Here is a 24,795-nt window from a genome sequence, read left to right on the forward strand (position 1 = left end):
TGGCTGAGCCTTTGCTCGCCCAACTGTCCTGGTGAAACTGGAAAGGCCTTCGGGCCACCAGTAATCTCTCAATCATAAAAAAAAAGAACGCATGACTACTTCACAGTATAAATAGACGCGTTGCTACCATATAAAGTCACCCGGCTCTATTCAAATCGAGCTATGTGACTATGCCGATGTTTGAATCTCGCAGGCAAGTAAAAAGAAAATGTACAGTGAAAACTCGCAATTTTAGACTACAAACTTTCTTAATGATATTGAAAAAGAATTTTAGACTTGTACATATAAAACACGCTCTTTAATGCATGCCAGATGTGTTATGCATGTATCTTTAAATATTAAAAATAATTACCTAAGAATTCATTTTCAAACACATATTTGCATTAAACGCATTATTGTAAAATCGTGACCCGGTTTCGTGATAGAAAAAAAAAACACGCCTATAAAAATAAATGGAATCAAAAATAGCGCCCAAACATACATTGAAATTAAGACAAACATAATTCGTACTCAAATAAAATGACGTAAACAAAAAAAGCGTTGTAAAAGAACAAAAATGAAAACTAAATACAATCTAAAGATAATCTTTTATAAAGATCCAGAAGTCGTTTGTCGCTTGTAAATTATTATTTATTGGCACTGCCTAAATGATTGATTCTGTAGACAAACTAAATTTCTTTCTTCTTTTCCGGGATCACGTCGTATGTGTTTGGGATCAACGTGACTTTTTTTTCTACCTAAGCTGATGGTCTTGAGAGACCATATCAGCGTCATCGGGCGAGTAGGTGAGCTCACGGGCGTCAAGCCTGACGTTGTTGTTAACAGACTTGTTTAAATTTTCTACTACGAACCATATTTTGTCATATCTACGAGTATGCTGTGAAAATATTCTTTCTTCTAAAATTAAGAGATCAAAAAATTGACCATACATTTTACTGCCGATCATTTATCTAATTTAGTTCTTCAAGTATTATTATTGTATCAGAATTTCAGAGAGGCTTTATTGTATAGACTCACTCTATAACGAAATTTATTTGTCTAACCACCTTGATAGGTATTAGTTGCTTGTCGATCAAGGATTTGTTGTCAGGGGCAACCGGCATGTCGGAGAATCGTTTAGCAGCCCACCCAGGTCTAATGAGTCTCTCGAAACAATAAGTACACTATTCAGATATTTCTATCAATCCACTTGTACATTTATCCACACTTGTGCAAATTTCATAAATGCTAATTTTAAGAAATACTAAATTAACAGAATAAAACCAATTCACATAAGATCAATCCTTGTGTTTCCGTTAGGAGACCGTGCTGAAGATTTATCTTAAAAAATCATGTCCAAATTTTATAGTTTTTTTTTTTAAATCGGATGCAATATTACAAAAATCAAAATCAGCTGATCATTAGTTCATTCTAATACACAGGGATTAGTCATTAGATTCTCGGTACCTAAAATATCAACACTAAAATCTTTTAAACTTCAAGGCTACCCACATCCTGTGTTTATTGCATTCGTGGTTTTTTATTATTAGACCTTTAGATGTGTTATTATCCTTCATGCTTCCATACCGTTAATGACGTCAGTGATAACTGCTTAAAATTGTAATTATGACTAGAAAGAAAAAATAATATATATATAACTATATATGAACTTGTGTGGCGCGTGCTCGCTTATTCAATTACTTAAAGAGTGATTTGCCGATGACCTAGATTGACGATCGAGCTCAGCGATATAATAAAAATAATAAAGCTCTCCATATAGTTAATTAACGTACATTTCAGTGCTAGGAACTTCGTAGCTAAGAAAGCTTAAGTTATAGCAGATCGAGAGCCTGATATACAAAAACAACAAACTTGCAAGTTAATTTTAAAACTTAGTTTTAGTTTTAATCGACTGTAGTGTTTACATGCAGTCATCGCTTTAGTTAATAGCTTGAAGAAAGCTTTGAAAATATTATCATATTTTTTGAAGCCCTGGCGAACTGTACACATTAATTTTACTAAAGACACTTTTAACATCCAGAAAATAATAAACTATTATTAGACTTTGAATTTTGTATTTCAGTACAAAATCTAAATGATAATATTCCCTTAATTAGCAATGTCTAGGAAGCAAATTAGCTCAAAAATATCAAATGTGAGTAGAAAAGTTCGTTCGGTCTGGCCCAGGCTCTATCCAGATCGCATTCTTATTAACTATTATTGTTTCCCGCTTATTCAATATTACGAATTGTATAAATAAAGCTACATTGGCACTAAAAAATGAATTATAGAACTAATATAAAACTAATTTCACCGCACCATTTATTTTTCATCCACAAAAATATTTCGCATTAAGAAATGTTTTTTTTTATATGGATAATTTCACCCTCCATCATGTGGGTACAAAGTAACGGTTAGAATTTTTAGGGTGCTAGTTATATGATTTATAATACCCAATGATTTTGATGTTAAGCCGTGGGGGAGAATCGTATAGAACGACATTCATTGTTTAGGTTCGATTTGTATTGCCCCTTAAAGCTTAGTGAAATAATAACTAATATCGGAACCTGATATTGTTGTCATTGAACATTTTAACCTAGACAATGCAATCCATTAGCTTGATGGTAAAACAAAAGCCGATTAGGTTGCTTATAGTGTGTGGTCAAACCTAGCATTGATAATATTTTTTTTTATTTCGATTTTTTACTATCACTCTCTGTTTTTAGTTACATTTAGCCATCCTCCAATTTTGTAACTTTTCTTTTTTTTGAGTGCCATTCGTTTGACCGTGCACAAAATGCAGAGGAACTTTGCGGCCCCCAGCCCTTACGGTTTTCACGGCCGGGTCTGAGATTTATCCTTCGGTGTTCTTGGAATTACCTGTATGCTATGGAATTATGTAGTAAGCCTTAGGTCGAATGTCCGTGTCGACGTCAGGGTGACCGGATTACGGTACCTCGGTCTGGCACTAATGTTCGTTGGACCTTTCGCTCTCACTTCGAGAAGTTGGGTCCCCAATTGATAGCGGGCTCGCTGTGTTAGCAGCCGCGCGGTCTTGTACCACATGCCTTGCACCACAGGACGCTACATGGAATCGTCAAAATATGGGGGAATCGAAATATCACCAAAGCCACTAAAATTAGATTTGTAATAGCGCCCGTTTTCTTTATTATTATAGTACCTAGTCCAGCCATAACTTCTGTTAATAATGAAAATTCATTATTTTTAATGAAGTAAGGTAATATTATTAAAATTTATACCTACATAATATATATTAGACTCATTAAAAAAAAAAAAAAATCAACTCGAAATGGCCACTTTTGGCTTTTACACAGGCCTTTCATCTGCTTGGCCACGAATCTATGGATTTACGTACTGTTTTTAAAGGAAATTTCGCCACTGCTTGCTCCAAATATTTTTTAAGAGACTCAATGTCGCCGTGTCGCTTAGAGCAGGCCATGTCCTCTAAAACTGACTTGAACAGTATCATTAGCCTTTGTAGCTCTAACAGCACGCGGCCGTCTCGATCTTTTCTGGTCTTCGACAGAGGAAATGTTGTTGTATCTGTTGATAGTACGATATACGAACAAACGGCTGATACCAAGCTTTTGAAATGTCTGAAATATGACCGACGGCTCCATACCCATTTTTGTGCAAGGCGATCACTGCAATCCTGTTTTATTTAACACTCCATTCCATATTGTATTTTGATAATGAACACGAACAAAATATGTGAAACGGCGCAAAATCGAAAGAAGTTTTTAAAATAATATAGGTACGTGTTCCAAATTCAAAAGAATTAAAACGTTTTTTTTTTTTTTATGTAACAGTATTTATGGTCAGACTAGTTAAATTTTGAACAATAGTAATATGTGTTTTTTAAAGCAAAAATACTTCATTCATTCATTCATTCTGATGTCCGTGTGTTCCTTTAACTACTTAACACCAGATACTGTAAGCTGATCTTCCATCTGCGGCAATAAAATGTGAATCCTTAATTAGTTTCTTTTTGTTGGACGGTTAAATTTGAGGGGATTGGATTCTGTAGGTGATGAGGGGCTATTTAAAACACACACTGCTTCATTATAATTATATTGCAGATAGTTTGAACACTGTTACACCATTATAAAATTATTATCTTTATATTTTTATAAAACTCTTACATGTTACTCTGACCGTGTCTAGATGAGAAATCTTGACTTTTCTTACGAGAAGACAATCATCTGTTTTTTAAACATTTAAAAAAATTCTAATATTCGAAATCTGTAATCATGTGTCAAGTGTTGCCTGCCATTACATTTATATTCAAACTCCAACACTTTTAATAAAACTAGAGTACCATTTTAAAATCAGCTTTTCACGCGCAAGGGTATATTGTGCATAATATATATGTGAGCTTTGTGTTGACGTTGACGTTGACAGAACCATTAATATTTGGGTATGTAGGTAGGTATCAGAAAAACATTCAACCATTTTTTAATAAAACTGATTGTGAATTAGCTTAATTATAAAAGTAAAAAGGACGATTCAAATTTGAATATAAGAACAGTAAAGCATGAACATTTAATTGTCGATTCTCTGTTTTAGGTTAGTACATAGTTATTTCATTAGTTGATATTTGTTAAGTAAAAGTTTAACTGTATTTAATAAATAAAACTCTGTTTTAGATGAATCACATAGTGTTTTGTTTTAAGAAGAAGGATAATAGATAATCTTATATATATAACATAATATAAGTGTATATTATGTTCCGCATCTAGTCCTTAATTCTTCTTGGTCGTATGCACTCTTGGCAGAGTGGTCGTGGTCATCACTTCGGTTGGTGGTGCGCTTCACCAGACGTCGCCATTCCTTAATACAATAATAATAATAGTCCTTAATACAGTGTGGTTTAACGGATTTTTTTGGTTTAAGCTTAAAGAGAACAAAATATGAAAACGGTGCCAGTAATTTTTTTCATGAGATCGAAAAAAACCATAGGAAAACATCTTATTTTAAAACAAGCATCTTGTGCGAGAAAAATCCATTTCGCTAAATTGATTTCGCGAATCTTGTGGAGTTGCGTGGGTTGTTGGAAAAATAATGAGCAAGATTTTGTCAAAGGCATTTATTAAATCAATTCAATGATCAAATGGTAAAAAAATAGGCTTTGTCTAACGGCAACAGCGTCATTGACACTGTACCATTCATTCGCACAACACAATTTTACTATGACTTTTTCATATTTTAGTTGAGGACAGATTTTGAACAGAAAATAACTAAATCTTCCAATCAATTTTTTTTTATCAGCATTCCAATCAAGAATTTAACATAGAGCTTCATACATATTTGTATAATTTTTATTGAAAGCTTTTGTATTGCCTACATTCGTGTAATTGTCTTGTCTTTGGCCCAACCATAGATAATACACTATACACAGATTATTAAGGTACATATTAAGTTTGTTTATGTTTGTTCACTTAAGTGTGAAACCTCTATGAGTTTGTACATATGTTCTGAATCATTTTAACAAAGTCACTGTCGCAACCCATAGAGTAGAAAGTCACAGCCGGATTACTATGGAAACCAACAAACCATATTGACAATAAATTAATCAATTCCACTGGAAAAAAACGTTGCGAAATCTCCTCCAATTTTGGTTCAAAAATGTCTTTCAAACGTGTTATGAAGGGTCAAAATACGGACCGATTGCCTGCTCGTGGCTTGTTCCATCAAAACGTAAATGCTATTACTGCCTGCCAGAGCGACTGTATCAGGAGACTAGGAAAGACAATTCAACTGGAACAAGAAGCTTATTTGATCAATCATCCAGAGGTAGCGTCTTAAACACTTAAAGCTACGATTCATAACAGTAAATTTAAATCTCTTCATTAATAAACAGCACCTCCTAGCCAAAAGTTGAAGTTTCCGGGAATCTTCTGGACGTGGCTAGCACGTCTATATCCAGCAGTACATGTCTGTAGACTAAGGATGATGTTGTCAATAAAATAACTAAATTAAATAAAGCAGATTTTTTTCTTAGCTTCAATTGGTGGAGGCTGTAATGTGCACGAGATTTGTGTTTCAAGCTATGAATCTTACCACTCGAAAATTGCTAGTGGTAATACAAGGCGCATTTCAATTCGGTAGTGCTTCTGTTTGAAGTATTAAGACAGCCGTTGTTCAAAGCGCCTGCAATATGGTTGTATTAATGTAATGGAGTTCATTAACTTATTAAGAGTCCTAGAGATTATTGATCTATTGGTTCTTTAAAAAAATACAATATTATTAAATTATACAAATAAATACAATATTAAAAATACAATAAATTAGGAACCCAGTGAAATAGTTCATATCTGAATGTGTTGAAATTCATGTTGCTATTTTTCCATAGGCTCCGCTTACTACCTAAAATTGGCAACTTTAAAAATAAACTTCAGAATAAATATGTCAAAAGTTCCGTAATACTCAATGAAGTAGGAAACCTATGGAAATGAAACGTCAACCAAAATTTCGTGCCACTGTGACGTCATCTGACCACAAAACATGGCGGCTTTAGTGCTGTACAAAAGATTTCAATGTTATCAGGTTTTATCGATAAACGTTCTTGGCTCATTTTATTTTAAATATTGTTGAGTATTATTTATTTGTAGAATTTATACTTTAATGGGAAGTAAGTAGGTATATTGTTATGTGCAAATATGATATGATTTAGATGGGTGAAATCTAAGACAAGTTCGTCCTTCGAATTTTCCAAGTAAACGATATGATGATTTTTAAAAGTTGCTACACTGATTTTATAAAGTTGTCGTTTGTCGCAAAACATAAAGATATGGCGTAGTTCAAAGCCATCAGCCCATTTCTAGCATGCTAAATGTTATCGTATTTTGAGTACGTGTTTTTCTTAGACTATTACAATCTATTTTAATTGTTTTGCTGACTCTAAAGTCCGTAACATACTACCGCAGCGCACCCCAAGGAAGGTGCGCCGCACCATTTGAATCACTTTCGCTTGAGTGATTCAAATTTTAAACTTATCAAGGGACCGCGTGAAAAAAAAAACACCTACAGAACATTTATTCATTAATTACAAACGTCATTCCTTGTGACTTCCTCTCTAAAATCACTTAATTATTAAATATTTAACAAATTTACAATAGTGTTTTACTCACTGCGGAATAAAACTATTTTATTTAAATAGTTCCGAAGAGATTTTGTCGGTAGCCTTTTTCCCGAAATATCTAAACAGAATGTCTAAATATGTTTTGATGACATATTTTAAAGTGGTATTTATGATTAGTGTCATGATCAATAGATTCCGACCGAAAAATGGATTTTTCGGATTAGGGCTCCATAATGAATTTAAATACATATAGATAATAGTTTTAGGGCATCGACTTTCTTGAGATCCTATAAAATACGTTTTAATTATTATTTTTGTATGTTTTAAGCATGATAAATTATGAAATTTTATATAATCAATCATATTAAATCGATATCAAAGTCAATAAATAATGTACAACCCAAAACAGACGGCCGAACTGACGTGACAATGACATTTGGCGCGCTAAACATGGCGGATTTTCGGCCTCATTAGACGGAGACGGAGATATTTACGTATAATCATGTTTCATTTTATGTACGCACTGAAATACTGTTATATTGTTTTCCTGCGAGTTAAAGTGCTGAGTAAGAACGAGATAGATATATGTTTATGTATGTGCCTTCAAAATGGGTGCTATTTATATAAGCAATTGTACGTATAGAACAATATGTCGTGTCCCTACTATATAGGTCTATGGTAATACTAAAGCTCTGAAACATCTGGTTTTAATTTCCCGCAGGCGCAATATGTTTTCCTTACCACGATCTTTTAGTGATCTGCAAGCTGATCTACTATCATCAGCAAAATGTCTTAATTAAATATTTTAATAATTCTAGCTAAACTCTAAGCAGAAATCATATTTTAGGTGAAAGCGATGCTTGAAGGCTTCGTCTGTAAAATGGTGCAACAATCGAAAAAAAAGGACATATTAAAGGAAGCTGCTCAATATTTTACTAGAACTGTGGATGAGCTAGAGTGTGAGATCAAGGAATTTCTGGGCTTGCCGGTTGACGCTTCAGACATTAAGGTATAAAAAAACCACGAAATTAATCACGGAAAAAATCTTAGCTACAGAAACTTACATATTTTGATTAAAATTGAACTAGAATTATTTAGTTAACCCCTATTTGAAGTCGTCGTGACCTAAGTGAGAAGAGCCTCCGCGTCTCGTATCGGGCAACTAAATAATCTAAAGAACTACCGATTTTTAAAACGGAAACTTTAAGAATGTTCTCATTAAATGAACAACGGTGTTTTTTTATTGCACAGATTAGTGGACGAGCTCACAGCCCACCTGGTGTTAAGTGGTTACCGGAACCCATAGACATCTATAACGTAAATGCCGCCACCCACCTTGAGACATGAGATCTAAGTCTCAATTTTATAATCCTAAGATTTTTCGGTTTTCCTGGCAGGGTGTCGAATCTCATAGATTTGATATTTAATCGCATAGAATGTGCGTCTTGACAGTCTGCAGACATTAGGAGCGAACCGTCGGCCCTAGGATGTCTTAGGACTCTACTCGGGTATGTAAAGGTACGGATACGGGTTGTCGAAACGATCATAAATGACCAACGACGTTGGACCCCGCGGTATGGCGCCCAGTGAAGGGTGGCACCGCACCCGTTGCCGCCGCTTTTCCGGGTTAATCTGTTGGGTCAGAAAGAGCCTGCCCGGTTGATACACAGCCATCGAGGTACTTTTCTACAGTACATCGGGCGACAACTGTAACGTGGATCACACCTAGAAACGCAGCCGTGGCGACTGACACAGCCTCGTCAGCACCTATGTCGTCCAGTAGCTAAGACGTCTTCGGTCGCGATTCACTCAGTGCTGTAACCGCAGACCGCCCTGACCGCGATTGCGCACTGCGTACGTGGCAACATCGCGACGTTGTCACTGGGTAGTTCCCAAAGACACCGAAGGCTAAATATCAGATACGGCTGTAGATACCATCAGGGCCTGGGGCCGCTCCTTCTTCTGCATTCTCATGTTTTGTCTATGAGTTCTGGAAGAACATTTAACACTGGATGAACCGTGAGCTCGATTAACCAAAAATATGTTGAAAAAAATCGTGTAAATGTAATATCATTAAGGGAAATATATAAAAAAATTTATAAATAACTTAGCTGTGACAATCAGGGCGTAAATATATGTAGCGTGGGCTTAAATGTCCTTAGCTTGGAAGAGAACATCCGGTCCATTAATGAGAATATATTATTATATTTAAAAACGACAACGTATTTATTTATGTTTTAGTTAAACCAACCAACAATGTATTATGAGGATTATGAACTCAAGTCGGACTTGCAGAATATTATAAGGGAGCATTACCCACCGGAGCCGTGGACAATACCATCCCCGATATCTACAACACCTGCCACTTTATCATCTTCATTTTTATCTTGTGTGACTTCGGAAACTACGTTACCAACTCCAGGTATAGGCCTGACATTAGATTTGGTACATTGCATCCACGCAAATCGTACAGAACCACTTTAAGCCTTAAACTGTAATCTCACATGTACTACAAATAAGAAGAAGGGACAGTTGTGGTTATAAATATTTTTTGCGTATACTATTTCAAAGTCACCATATTAACTTTCTAGTAAATAAATTCAAAGAAAAATAATCAAATAAGCTTTGCTTGATTGTAAGAGAAGAACGCATAACGCTCCCGATTGTATATTATTCGAACAATCGTAATGTATTTTTATAGATCTTGGTTCAATCGATGAAGAAATTCTAGAATTCAAATTTGAAACTTAACTAGAAAACTAATATGATTTTTTTGTAGATAGAGTTGAATAGCAGCTTACGCTAAATGAGATTAAACATACTCATTACATTTCTCGAATGCGTTCGTACGTTAAAAACATACTCGTTGATATAGCCTCAAAAACTTTTGCGCAAGCGCTCACGACAACCAAGGCCCTGAAACTGCGATACTTTATTAAGACATATTTTTTTGTATGAATGCTAGCGACATCTTGTAGCGAATGCCCCTAAACTTATACATTGTCAAAGTTAAGGCATTTCATTATTGTATAACTAAACTCAGAAAATAGAAAAAATAATAAATCATACAAGTCTTTATTTGTTATAGACAAATTGATTAAAGCTTATCAATTTGTGGTTTCTGAAAATTTACAAAATCCTTCATTTAAAAATAAAAAATATGATAGGTATTATGTTACTGCCATCTACAGGAGCAATGGGAAACTAATCGAAGCGAAGCCATCTAGTGGCTGACGCCCGTAAACATTTTTCTTGATTGCTTGAATTGCTTATGTATAACAAATTTATGTGTATTGTCTATGACGACAACTGCGTTGTTTCCGACCAATCCAATATACAATTAATACAAATATAATACACAACGCAAATATAGCATAATTATCGCAACGAAAAACCACCGGGACCAGTGAGAGCCTCAATTAGTGAACCTTGAAATTTTAAATTAGGGAATATATGATATGAATTTTGGAGTTAAATTGATATTATCATATGTTTTTAAATTGTATTATAGAACAAATATTTTTTTAATTAGCGTTATATGTAATATCATCTATTTTATTAAATCGAATTTAAGGTGCTTGAAAAGGCGGGAAAAAAATTTATTCGAAAATTAACTACTAATGTAAACGATCAACTTTATTTTCTCAGAACCAGAAGCACAACCAGAATTGACGCTATCACAGATTTTCTACAATACGATATTAGGTACAGTCGATAAAGCAGTGTACCAAAACGTAGACGCGGCTACACTCAAATTTGACACAGCCTACGTAGAGCTCCAAAAAGTAGTTGAACAAGCTATGGAGATTCCGGTCATTGAAATAAGAGAGGACATAGCAGAATTACTATATAACTCTTATAAGATGTTCGAACTTAATATTATGGAGAAGGAAAGAATTGGTAAGTCGATTTTAGGTTCAATCTAAATTTTATATGTTATTTTTTAATGGATTTTGAAAGAATATTATTACTATTAAGTTTTCACAGGTCGTAAATGGATTAGAAAAATGTTTTTCGCTTAATTAATACACGATACAACACGGCTGAGCTCGTGCTCATTAATTAGTCTCATTTATTATATTATATTAATTAGTGTGAAGCTAAAAAGGTCTTCGAAGCAACAATTAATTTTTCGGTCCAAAAAAAAAACATATTATTCATATGTCAGTCAGAGAGAGATCTTGATGCAGAAAGATAATGCATTAAAAATATGTTATTATAATTTATCCAATTACACATTGCATAGTTTAAATTATTTATAGTTTAAATGCAACGGATTTATCATCATTCGAATGTAATGGATGGTTCCCACGTGCATAGAAGTTGATCTTTCATGTCTGACGCTTCCATCACGAATTCGGGAGGTGATAAAATCGCCAGCAGTTTCTTTCAAAATAGCAATATTTTCACACAAACGTTTGACAATTTGACAAATGACCTTTGACATTTCTCCATTGATTCGTATAACAAATATTGTTAAGATTGCAGATTTTCTAAGTTTAAAGTTTCTATGGCTTGGTAACGAGACCTTTAAGCTAAGTCTTATTTTTTCTTACCTTCTGTTATATGAAAAATGATATGAAGCGAAATGAGAGGAAGCTAATTAATTTGAGACTTTAATCAATTCGGATGAAATTACATGAAATGAGATTAGATGTGATGAAATAAAGTCTTAGTAAAATTGTGGTTATTTAAAGAGACTTTTTCGAATAACCCGAGAAATTACGTTCAGCAGCTTTGTTTTATTTTTCCACATTTATAAACTTTTGTAGATGGTAGACTGTTAATAAACAACCATCACTGCACGATTGCATATAAAGAAACACAAAATTTACAAAATCAAACAATTCTCATAAATTCACGCCGCGCTTTCCCGCGCCACAGATTATAAAAACAAAGACAACTTGCTTACGAAAATAATGCTTCCTATATTAACCCTTTGAGGCCCAGAGATCACGCCTATTGGACATATGGTGTTACGTTACATTAGTCATTGAACCGCAAAGGGGTAATAATCTTACTAGAGATTTCTATGGACAAATCTTGTACAAGCAAAATGTCCCCACCATACTATCTATGCTTCGAAGGAAACGAGAAAATATTGAATGCCACAAACTACCCCGTGTGCTTCTAACGCCGATTTAACTATTACAATTTTTTTAGCTGCCGAAATTGCTTGGGAGAAGAGGATGAGGAAAAAGCTTAAGAAAACATTGCGACGTCAAATGAATTTCAAAGGTATGCCTAATAATGTCGCTTGCTCAAAATGTTTATTGATATCTATACAGGTAACTAGTAATTAAAAACAAGTACATACCTTATGTTTTAAATCTAAAAGAAATTTGATCAGCGTCGTTTCTTAATTGTCAATTTATTGATATTCACCACTATTCTTTTTTTTTTATTTTACTCGAGGTTAAAAAGCTTAATGCACATAAAAACATTAATTCTATCACGAATCATGATTGTAGTATAAAGCCGAAAACTTAGATATTCTAACCTAAGTCTTGAGGAGTCACGATGTTACGAAACCATTTTACTGCAAAGTATTTTCATTTAAAAATAACATGCCTTAGAATGGGCAGGTCACACTGCGCGAAGATCGGAAGCCTGATGGGCAGAAAATTCTTGAGTAGGGACCAACGCAGTATGGGACGGCCACCTTTCAAATGGACTGATGACCTAATGAAAATCGCTGGGTCACGTTAGACTGGCCGCACTCGAGACCGATCATAGAAGCCTATGTTCAACAATGGACTGCTATAGGCTGACATGAAGAATTGAAAAATATTTTTACCAATTATTTTTTTAAATGTAGGTTACGAAACTCCCCCAACGCCAAAGAGTGAAATTTCTTCCCACGAGAGCTACAAGAAACCAATGCCGAAATGTTGCGTTTGTCATCCGCAGAACAACTATAATCGGTATCCTAAGGCATGTTTTCTTTTTTAAATACCTTAATACATATTATTACCTTTTCGTTTTTAAACTCCCATGTACCATTTCGGTGCGAGAGCATTAGCGAGCGTCGAGTACGTTGAACCCAAAAATAATACACTAGAAACAATATGGTTTGGACATAAAATTCAATGAGCGGTCTTTTAGCTGAAAGCATTTTCTAAATAACTGAAATTGACAGAAATGAAAGTGACGTATCACGATGTGCTTGCAGTTAGCATAATATAACTGTTGGTACCTACTAGAAGGTACTTTAATATCTATCCTAATATTATAAAAAGGAAAGATTTGTTTGTTTGTTTGCATTGAATAGGCTCCGAATCTACTGAACCGATTTGAAATTCTTTCACTGTTTGTTTGGAAGTTTCGAAAACTGTTCATGATAGAATATAATAATGTGCTATGACTTTGTAGAGCATATTATTTTTTACAAAAAGTGTCGCGACAGCATATGTCTGACTATTATAGTTATGCCGCAATAAGTGTTCTATTATTTAAAAAATAAAACTACGTCAAATATCTTTGAAATTTTTGTTAAAGACCCGAGCGGAGCCGGAGCGTGCCGCTAGTACCTAATAAAAAAATTACACTTAGAAAACAATAGTTGTAATACGTAATATGCTCATTGCTCATTGTGATAAATCGCGCCTCTTATTCATAGTCGCTGGGCATGTGCCAGTCCTGTTTACATTTGTTTGTTGTCAGATACACGTTTTCTATCGTGGCAGCCTGAAGTACGTTAGCGATTGCCCACAGTGGGTACTTCACAAAATATTTACATTGCATCGTGATAGTTCACCCAAACAATTAGTTCTCATTGCAATAATGTTACTTTTTTGTTCACGAACTATGTTAAATGACCTCGAAACGAATCAACAAAATGTTGTTTCTACAAACACAAAACTGATAATGTAAATTGACATCTGAGCCCGTCATTTTAAAGTGTTTATTCGATTAGTTTCGCTTAAAAATTTCAGGACCGTTTCGGTATTTATCTTCCGAGAGAAACAAGTTTCAGTAATAAGAACGTGACGGCGACACCTAATATTTCTCTGGAAGATGTGTCTGAAGATGTTGGCGTGGATAGCGAAAGGGCGGACACAAAGTCTTTGGTCAGCCGAAAGTCTGCTGTTTCCACTAAAAGCAATGTCAGCAAACTGAAGGAGAAAGAATAAGAGCGATACTATAAATAAAAAAACATTGTGGCTGAGATATCGATTAAATTTTCGCAAATGATACACGCTGACCCAGCGCTGAATCCGAAGTGAATTGAAAACTAATTATTATTCTACTAACCGCATTTGAGTATTTCTATGTTTTTTCTACTATTTCGAAACTAACATCCCATTTATTTATTTTAGGAAAATATCTCTGTACTTAGTTGGCGGAAATGCAAATCATGTAGGTGTATTACGTAGGTACGATAGTTCTACATTTTTAACAAAATTCACGTCACATCATTCATTCTTTTGAGTACACAAAATTGTTTTGTTTTATTTCTCGATCACCTCACTTCTATTAAATAAATTAAAGATGTATTCAGAATACATAATGAGGCGAGTCGGTATTTAATGATTCAATTAAGCCGTATTTAGTGATATTTTATTGTTGTAAAAGAAGTTTTTATTAAATGTATACTGTAACTAATGTATATATTTAATTAACTGTATGGTTTCGGGATTGCGGAAACAAGTAAAACTAAAACAACGGAACGAGGCAACAATAACGTACCTATACGGAAATTTTAATTAAAAGTTTTGATCCGCGCCGCTGCAGGTGCGCTGTTTATTTATTTATTTTTGTTTTCTAGAAAAAACAAGCGAAGCGATTGTTTGCTGTGAAAATTGACGTATTAAAAAGAAATAAACGTGTATTCTATTAAATTCGTTGAACATTTTTTAATGCCTCTTCCAGTCTTGCTCCTCGTGTCGTGTAGTTTGTGTTAACCACTTCCATCCATGACTTCCGTCTTCATGATGTTGTGCCGTCTCATCCTGCCTTTAGTTACTCACAGAGCATCGTAGACTGTGGAATTAATGGTGGTGCGGATCAACGCGTTAGACTGCGCCCCCACTCAACGATCTTTTTCCTTCTAATTTGTCAGTAATCACTAGTTTTTCAACTCACCGTCTTTTCTGAGAATGTGTCCGAAGTACTTTATGTTCGCAAGGTAATATGGAGCATATAGATTTGAATACAACTACGCAAAAGCTTAACACAACCACATTCTAGAGTGATATTCACACTAATTTTAAGGGCGTTAATTGTATTGCATATATTGTAATGGCATAAAAGTTAATACCCCATAAATATTATTTAAAAAAAACAAAACAAAAATACGCTATCGAGAATCTAAATAAATAAAACGTTTCAAAGTGAAATTATAACAATAATGATATCAATATTTCAGCAACGCGTGAATAATAAAGCCGTAATATTTCCAGGCGACACTGAATAATCATTAGCAATTAATAAGACGAAAGAAACGAAGCCTCGGTGAGCACTTACCTACGCAACATAAACGGGCACGAAAAGAGAAAAGAAAACAATAATCTATTTTGCAAATTGTCCGGCATCATTCACTCCATTCGAATGGAAGCCTATCGTTTTATTGAAGACGAGATTTTTTCAGCTTTTGTTCTTTCGAATTGTATTTCAGCTTTCAATTATTTTTTTTGTTTTTCTTTTATGCTTATTGCACAATTAATAGCGTTTACCGTTGCTTTTGGAACATCAGCTGTGCAAGGGGAATAGTTAAGACACTCCTCTACCGAATTATATTCGAGACTTCATAATTTTGAATAACTTACTCAGCTCAATGCCATTAATTTTAATGAAAGTAGTGTCCTACAATATTGCTGATAAACTACTAAACTAAACAGGTTCTTATTGTGCTTTTTTTTTGCGTTTCTCTTTCCGCACCAAACTATCGCCACGGGGATGAGGGGTAGGCATAGAGATGTTGCTCCGTAAGTGTTTGAAGTTCCCATTCTTTACTAGTTTGGGAGCCCCCAAGGGCCATCAAAGAAGACAATGTATAAAATGCTTTGTGCCCATCTTGCGAAAGAACATCCGGGTGATTCTTCGCTGCATTCCTTGACCTACGCTGGTTTTGGCTCGGCGAGGTATTCTGGGGACTAGAGTTGGCGACATCGTCTAGGCGGGCTTGGAATAGAAGGCCACCGAGCATTGCGGTCGTGGCGTCGATGATCGCTGGTTCAGTATCCAGTGAGCCAGGGCAACGAGGAAATATGCACTCCGCACCATGGTCCTCACCTTTTCCGCAGCATGCCTTACATGATTTCTGCCTTATCAATTATTGAGAAACAAGAGGCTTAACTTGGTCCAACCCCGACATGCTCCACCTACCCCCTCTAATGCGGAATGGATCTCATCAACAGTTCGTCATTGGTTATTACAATGGACTTGCCCTTGTAGACAGACGAGCATACGGCCTAACTAATGGTGAGCAATTACCGCGTATGGTCTAGTCTATGTATAAGCATATGGACGTCAACAATGCCAGGGGCCAAGTTACTATAGCTGACTAGTCACTGAAAGCCTCGTTTGAAAAAGGGCATATCATAGCGCTCATGAAACAACGTGGAGAGAAGTCCATTCCAAAACTAAGTGGTAACTAGTAAAAAAGATATCTGGTAAGGTACTGTAGATGAACGCAGCGGTTCTAAGTACTATAACTATTCGGTCCGATGGTAAAGTTCCATAGTCCTCTTACAATCTAGGCTTTAGCCATCGCAACGCCGTAAGTTAGAGAAAAACTGAAGGTAAACTTCATAAAAAAAGTATTTTTGTACCTGAAACATACATACATACATATCTTTATTGCCTTAGTAGGCAGACCAACTTATGGCTCAGCTAGTCGTGAATAATTACCGTCGTTCATGATCTTCAGCAAAGCCAACAGGGTAAAGTCATTGTCCACATACCTATCAGACCAAACTTTATGATGAAGGAATAATAAAAGCAGATAATTTAAATTTAAAATGTTTTGGCACTATGTCCGTGAGCTCAATCGGGTATAGCCATTCTGTCTAATTCCATCTCAATTTGAAAATCTTAACTGCTAAATAAATCAATAACGCTTTTGTGTTATAATCAAATTATATAAAATACGATTGTTAAGTTACGGAAAAATAGTCAATTAATTATATTAATTAATATATAATAATAATGTTCGGATAATTTTCTCTCCACAAAACAATATCATTTAAACATTGTTGCTGTTGTCATGTGTAGCCCCCCCCTTTTCTCCTTTTGATTTTTCCGTTTCAGCTGTCAATATGTTTTCAAAACTAAAAGGTCGGAACGGATATCCACCTCCAATGTAGAATTTGCTCATAAACTCGACCCTAAAAAGATGTAACGTATTATTTCAAAACAAAATTTGTATTTCAATTTTGATCACACCACACGAGCGAAAGTAAAATATAAAAAAAACCCTTGTCGTTCCGGTTTAAAAGACAAGATCATGTAGTAGTTATTCTAATCCAACAAAGAACTTAGGTCACATGTCTAAGGTAGTAAATTGAAGTTAGTCAGTCAGGCAGGCTTAATAAAGTCGAAAAAAGAAATTTAATTTCGATTGTAAATATTTTTTGAACAAGAATTTGAATTCCTAAATATTAGTTGCCACAATTAAATGTTATCAAACATAGCATCATCTACAACTTACGAATTGTTTATTATTTTAATACATAACACTACCTACACATCTGTTGCCAGAAATGATTAATTTTGTAGCTAACCCACGCGAAACAGTCACGTGAACCACTCAATTAATAACAATAAACTTACAGTTCAATAAATGTAATTTACCATAAAAGGGAAACGTGTATTGTTCATTACTTGTGTTTCTACAGTTAAGTATAGCTCGTCTCTCTAATTTTTTTGTCATCATAGCTTAAGCCTTGTTCGGACTAGGCGAGTATTTTAGTCGAGTACCGAGCAACTTAGTAGCTAAATGTCTCTGGGCACCAAAAATTTAGTCGAGTAGGTTAGTAAATAATTTAGTCAAGTCAATCCATTTTGTTCTATTTTTTCGGGCGAGTAGCGAGTGGTTTAGCCACTAAATTACTCGGTACTCGACTAAAATACTCGCCTAGTCCGAACAAGGCTTCACGGCCTACCTGTATTGCCTTTAATAGGGAATCTAATAGCGAAACGTATGTGAATTGTATTCATTAAAAATCTGTATTTAAGGAACTTCTAAGATGAGATCGAGCCTATTATCAGTTCATAGACTATTGAGGATTGTTATAATTTAATTTCAAAATATATTCGCAAATATAAATGACTTGTATTCAGCCTATTTTTTGCGAAAACAATCACTTGTCTTATAGACGTTATTTTAATATAAATTAGGCTCAAAGTATCTCATTTTCGCTGTGTATTGCTTATATTATTATGCCTAACTACCTAAATAAATAAAAAAGAAATTTGACAGCGTGTGGAAACGAAAGAATATTATTGAATCTCATGTATATACCGAGGTCATTTCATTTCTTTAAGTAATGAAGTTAGAGAATGAATTTTTCGCGTTGAATTTCGTAAACGCATTAGTACGGTGGGTGGGTTTTGTTTCCACGTAACCGGAAGTTTTCAGGACGGTGCCTATAGCCATATATGTTTCATGAAATTCTCAAGTCTCATTTGCAGAAAGAAACGTGTTACGGCACAAAGTAAGCCGAAACAGGAAGTTCATTTTAAAACTTTTAAAAGAAGCCCTGCCTGTAATCATCGCTGTATACATATATTACATTGTTGTTTTTTTATTTATGTACACACAAAAAAGAAGACATAGTACAGAGTAATAGGAAAATTATGTACAAGGGCACTGCTTATTTCTTTAAAAATCTCTTCCAGCAGACCTGCGAGAGGATTATGAGAATAATAATTTAAAAGTGATGAGTGTGTGTAGAACAGCTAAAATAATAAATGCAACATGAGAATTATAGTAATGCACATACACATAGCAAATATTGTTAAAATTGAATACAAAATATTATAAGTAACACAGTATATACGAAGAGTATAGAACAATGATAATTATTTGTGTAGTCTAACAATAAAGTGATAAAAATATATTTACCAATGCAATCTTAAAGTGTGAAGGAAAGCAGATAGCCCCTCCATTACCACCAAAATGGAGATAGTGAACATGACCCAAACGCTGAATATGATGAATACCTTGATGGCACCGAACATCGAGTAGTCCCGTAAGGCCAGTTTCGATAGTACCATATTCCATAACATTTCTGATAATTCTGTATTAACAAAAACAATATTTAATTGATATAGTATGTATGTAATAGTATGTTGTGGTTTATTTAATTTATTTTATTTGATATGAATGTATGTATCTATGTATTTATTTTGACAATGTAATTATAACCTAGCGTTTATTTTTACTCATGTCTACTATAATTTTATAAATGATTGCCATATATTAACTTTATCACAGCTACGCACTTCGTGAATCTTTCACTTCATCAACGAGGGACAATATTATAATTTGCGTAATTACTGGTGGTAGGACCTCTTGTGAGTCCGCACGGGTAGGTACCACCACCCTGTCTATTTCTACCGTGAAGCAGTAATGCGTTTCGGTCTGAAGGGTGGGGTAGCCGTTGTAACTATACTGAGAACTTAGAACTTATCAACTCAAGGTGGGTGGCGCATTTACGTTGTACATGTCTTCGGGCTCCAGTAACCACTTAACACCAGGTGGGCTGTGAGCTCTTCCAACAACCTAAGCAATAAAAAAATAAAAAATATATTTTGTGCAATAAAGAATTTTCAATCAGTCAATCAATCAATATGTATCTTTTTCTAGTAAACACCAGTTCCCAGTTCTAAGGACGACAGGGTTGTATTTGTGATAAAAAATAATAACATTTTCAAAAACTTAATCAGAAATAATAAAGAAAAAGGAGCTATGTATTAACAAAAAACCCTACCTAGAACGAACACAAAGATGTGATGTCGTATATTAAAGTATAAAACCTAAACATAGCAATAACCATGGCCATTTTCATCAATCGATATCTACATTAAAGTAGCAACAGAATAAATACCATAGCTAACTTCAGGCAACTAGGCACTTCGACTAGATAAGCCGCAATCTGCGTTGACATCAATGTGTACGTTTCTACGCCTCCACTCGAAATATGTTCCCAACATGTTACAGAGGAATATCTCATACAGCACAACTATGGCATGTCGTACATTTTCGCCATAGCTTTCGGAATGCTTTCGCGACACAAATGCAGACAGAACCCCAAGGAATCCCATCGATCGTATAACTGATATCCCGATATGAACATTTTGATTGGAATATGCATTGTTTGAATATTCGAAAATCTTTGAATAGTTTGAATTATTATTGTCTAATACTTGTCATGGACATTTTGGGTATTTCATTTTATTATTACAAATAGGCAAGAGACGTAGAAAGAGGCAGATTCTATAGGGCTGATTCTATTATTAATATTTCAAAAAGAAATTTTGCTTTACGAATACAATCTTTGGGATTTCAAGAAACCGAAATATAAGAAGGTAGGATGGCCAGTTTCTCAAACTTACGACAAATAGAAAATCAAGCAATACCCACAAAATAATGTTTCGAGAGAACAAATTTGTTTCACATTGAAAAGTACGAGGGCGGGATGATAAGTAACTAGCCTCTACTATTTAAAAAGTTAAAATTATTAAAATATACAATAATATGTCATTTTTACATTCGTATCTCAGGCCTGTGTTCCAAATTTGAATTTGGTGGCGTGAAAATTTTATTGATTTTTTGTCATTTGAAACTAAATATTTCGTCAACTGTTTTCAAAATGGATAAAATTGAACAAAGAGCGGTGATAAAGTTTCGTCATATGAAGGGCATGAAGGGGAAAGATATCTATGATAAGTTAAAGAATGTTTTGGGTGAATGTGCTCCTTCTTATGCCACAGTAAAAAACTGGGTGGATAAGTTTAAACGCGCTCGTACATGTGTCCAAGATGAACGCCGCCCCGAACGTCCAAAAAGCGTCACGACTCCGGAAATTGTCGTGAAAGAACATGATATAGTTTTAACAGATTGACGATTGTAGTTATCTGAAACAGCTGACACTACAGGTATCTCAAAAGAATGGGTACATCATATCCTAAGTGAGGAATTAAATATGGAAAAGTCATCGGCCCTTTGGGTGCCGCGATTGCTTACGCACGATCAAAAAGGGATTCGGGTGCAAAACTCAAAAGAATGTCTGGACCGTTTCAGAGTAATAAAGCCGATTGTTAGTCGATTTGTAACAACTGGTGAAACATGGGTTCATTATTACACGCCAGAATCAAACATTCAAATCAAAACAGTGGACGCAATCGCGATGCCCGGCTCCAAAAAAGCTATGGCTGTAAAGCCGGCTGGAAAAGTGATAGCTTCCGTCTTTTGGGATGCAGATGGGATCTTGATGATAGATTACCTTCCTAAAGGTCAAAAGATTAATGGAAGTACTACGCTAATATTCTAGATAATTTTCATCAGTGTATTCAGCAAAAACGACCAGGTTTGGCGAAAAAAAAAATCATCTTCCGCCAAGACAACGCTAGGGTTCACACATGTGATAAAGCTATAGCAAAAATCAACGAATTTAAGAATGATTTGCTGCCCCACCCATCTTATTCGCCTGATCTAGCGCCATCAGACTTCCACTCATTCCCTAAGTTCAAAATTTTTTTGGGCGGACAGAAATTTGCCACAAATGATGAAGTCGTAGCCGCTGTAGAAGAGTATTTTGCAGGCCTCGAAAGAAATCATTTTATTGAAGGCATTACTGCTTTAGAACGAAGATAGAATAAGTGCGTAGAGGTTCACGGAGACTATGTCGAAAGATAAAATTAATTTTATCACGAAAAGTTAAGTGTTTTATTGTTAGGTTAGTTACTTATCATCCCGCCCTTGTAATAAGATTTTTGAAAATACACACTTTTAAAAATAGCATCTATGTTTAAGTTTAAAAATAGCATCTATGTTTAAGAAGATCGAGATAGCTTACAATTTAAACGTTAGATTTCAGCGTCTACGAATTAAGACGTGGTTTTCTCAAGACTAGTGGGAGTGGGAAGGCTTTCCTCCACTCACACTCTTAGCTATTTTTAAATCATAATAATATAATTAATGCTCCAACCATTCGTTTTCTACTTTTTATTTTATAAACTTTTAAACGTCAACTCAAAACCATTTCAATCGGATTTGGGCTCGATAGGTATTGTTTGTTAGATTAATATGGAATTGTAGTTTATAATCCTCTTGATGTCGACTATGATTTTAGCTGATGATTTCGGGTATATCAAAGCATAGTCTACTCTACGCTAATTGCAATCGAAAAGGGATTAATTTAAAACCAAAAATTACTCTGCAATACCATTAAATCTATTTTGACTTTTATATGTCTCGTTTTTTTTTTTTAACAAATTGCATCGTTTTAACTCTCCATAGTATTTAACTATACATTACAATAATGTTATTTTATGATTTTTATGAAAGATGTAGTTTCAATATTTTTTTTATTAAAATACAAATAATAATTATTATATTCCTATCAATTTTGGGAGATGTTGTAAGATATTATTTCCGATGGTAGATGAAATTGGTTGCTTTAGGTGATACCAGATGAATAAACGGGTATACAGTACCGAGTACCGTTGGGGTAAATGTGTTCTTGAGTGGAGACCGCGAATTGCCAAACGCAGTGCAGAATGACGATCATTGCAAGGTGGCTGGCAAAAGCTGAATGAAAGAAGCCGAGGATCATACTCCGTGGCGTACAATAGGAAAGACATATGTACAGCAGTGGACTATAGCGGGTTGATGATATGATAAGCAAGAACCAGCCACCACTTTTTTATCGCGCCTTACCTCAAGCTATAACTGCGGTTTGTACTATCGGTATAATTTAAGGATAGCCAGAATTTGTGCTTTACAATTTTAATCCACCAATTGGAACATTTAACACGGCAGAAATAAACTCTGCTTATTTATGCCGTGAAGCAGTAATGCGTTTCGGTTTGAAGGGTGGGGCAGCCGTTGTAACTATACTTGAGACCTTAGAACTTATATCTCAAGGTGGGTGGCGCATTCAGATGATGCGCCGTAGATGTCTATGGGCTCCAGTAACCACTTAACACCAGGTGGGCTGTGAGCTCGTCCACACATCTAAGCAATAAAAAAAACGTATATAATTTTTGATACTTGGTTATCTAACTTATCGATTTATCCCACCAGATGGGTCTAGCCAATGGTTTTAATCACGGCATGCATTAGATATAGACTTAAATAAGAACCTAAGGTAAAATAATTTTTGCCACGGATGAATAAACGAACACGTCACCAAAACGTCACGCCATAAAAATTTCAAATTCACTTTTGGGAAAGTAAAACATAAAATACAGTAGGTACAAAGTGTTGGCTTGTTGAAGTACGGCTGTATCGCATTATACTTACAACGACAATAAAGCAAATTGAAATTCCCGCACAAGCGCAACCGGCGCCCGGCTTTCACTCATATGCAATTTATTATGTTGAAAGCGTTTCAGAGATTATGTCCAGACCAATAGTCGTTTCGTTTGAAAGTTTCAGAGAAATGAAATTAAATGTCACGCGGACCGGTTATTAAAAATTCTAGTTACAAACAGACTCTGAGCTTAGAGGTCTTTAATTTTGCGGCTGTATGCATTTGAGCCGCAAGATTAGCTGCTAGTCTCGTTTTTGTCGACAAATCTTTGTGTTTAAAAAATTATTATACTAAATTTCACGAATAGTAGTATTTTGTCCTAAATTCATGCTATGACATGTCCTTCTTCAAACGAGGAAGAGTATTAAGCAGTAGGCAGCGGCTTAGCTCTGCTCCTGGCATTGCTTAAGTCCATGGGCGACGGTAACCACTTACCATCAGGTGGGCCGTACGCTCGTCTGCGTACAAACAAATAACAAAAAAACATTTAAAAAAAATTGGAAGACACAACAAGAAAATGCGTGTTAATATTTTAAGGCGTCTCTAGTACAAGATGTCGATCTGACATGCCAAATATTTACAATTCTCGAAATAATTACATTCTTCTAATCAATTAAATGGGATGCTTTACACATAAAATAAGTAAGCTATACAAACATCTCCAGTTTCAGTAATCATTTTTTTTTATCTCATTAACACAAAGTAATAATTATCAGAAGTTTTTTTTTTGGGAACAAATTAATTTATCGACGAACGATATATTTATCCGATACCCTGTCAATGCAGATTGCAGTAGAGGGTCATCTTTTAACTTTTTATATACCCTTGAACCAAATCAAATTAATGACTTGTTATTTTTAAATCTACCGACGGTTTTTATTTCATTGTTTTGCTTAGTTAGATGAGCTTAAAAGACACAATATCGTAACTGGTTTTGCTATTATCTTCGGGACACAATTTTCGATTTTACATGGTTTTGTAGTTAATTTATGACTCTATTTTATTTTTTATATTCAATACCGTATTTGTTTAGATACACATTTTCTTTGAATCAAAGACAAGGAAAAAAACAAACACCAAGCACACCGCTTTTATATTCTTCATCTAAAACTGTAATGGCGTTGCGTGGGCATATCTATACAAATAATATAAGGAGGAAAGATTTGTTTGTTTGTTTGTTTGTATTGAACGGGCTCCGAAACTACTGAACCGATTTGGAAAATCTCCAATAAC

At 34.8% G+C, this 24,795-nt stretch overlaps 2 protein-coding genes and 1 long non-coding RNA gene across 4 annotated transcripts in view; 1 reads left to right on the forward strand and 2 right to left on the reverse strand.

The window, feature by feature from the left end:
* The first annotated feature begins 5,488 nt into the window (after positions 1 to 5,488).
* Positions 5,489 to 14,922, forward strand: LOC101736770 (uncharacterized). The gene is made up of 7 exons (XM_038013941.2): positions 5,489 to 5,793; positions 7,929 to 8,090; positions 9,323 to 9,503; positions 10,730 to 10,981; positions 12,245 to 12,319; positions 12,900 to 13,015; positions 14,017 to 14,922. The coding sequence occupies exons 1-7, from the start codon at positions 5,626 to 5,628 to the stop codon at positions 14,212 to 14,214; spliced, it is 1,152 nt and encodes a 383-aa protein (XP_037869869.1). The 5' UTR covers positions 5,489 to 5,625; the 3' UTR covers positions 14,215 to 14,922.
* Positions 5,577 to 13,188, reverse strand: LOC134199231 (uncharacterized). The gene is made up of 2 exons (XR_009973616.1): positions 13,056 to 13,188; positions 5,577 to 6,150 (listed from the first exon to the last, which is right to left on the reverse strand). It is a non-coding gene; the product is annotated as an uncharacterized LOC134199231 (long non-coding RNA).
* A 2,283-nt stretch (positions 14,923 to 17,205) lies between the features above and the next one.
* The window catches only part of LOC101736898 (V-type proton ATPase 116 kDa subunit a 1), a 31,945-nt gene continuing 24,355 nt past the window's right edge, over positions 17,206 to 24,795 (reverse strand). Inside the window, exons 15-16 of one of the 2 annotated variants that reach the window (XM_012693480.4) lie at positions 19,149 to 19,323; positions 17,206 to 17,409 (exon numbers count right to left, since the gene is read on the reverse strand). In XM_012693480.4, the coding sequence (XP_012548934.2) occupies positions 17,268 to 17,409; positions 19,149 to 19,323 (317 nt within the window). In that variant the 3' untranslated portion in view covers positions 17,206 to 17,267. The remainder of the gene's footprint in view (positions 17,410 to 19,148; positions 19,324 to 24,795) is intronic. The other variant, XM_062669555.1, reaches the window with a different exon arrangement.

Source organism: Bombyx mori, chromosome 1 (assembly GCF_030269925.1).
Source record: "Bombyx mori chromosome 1, ASM3026992v2".
Lineage (NCBI taxonomy): Eukaryota > Metazoa > Arthropoda > Insecta > Lepidoptera > Bombycidae > Bombyx > Bombyx mori.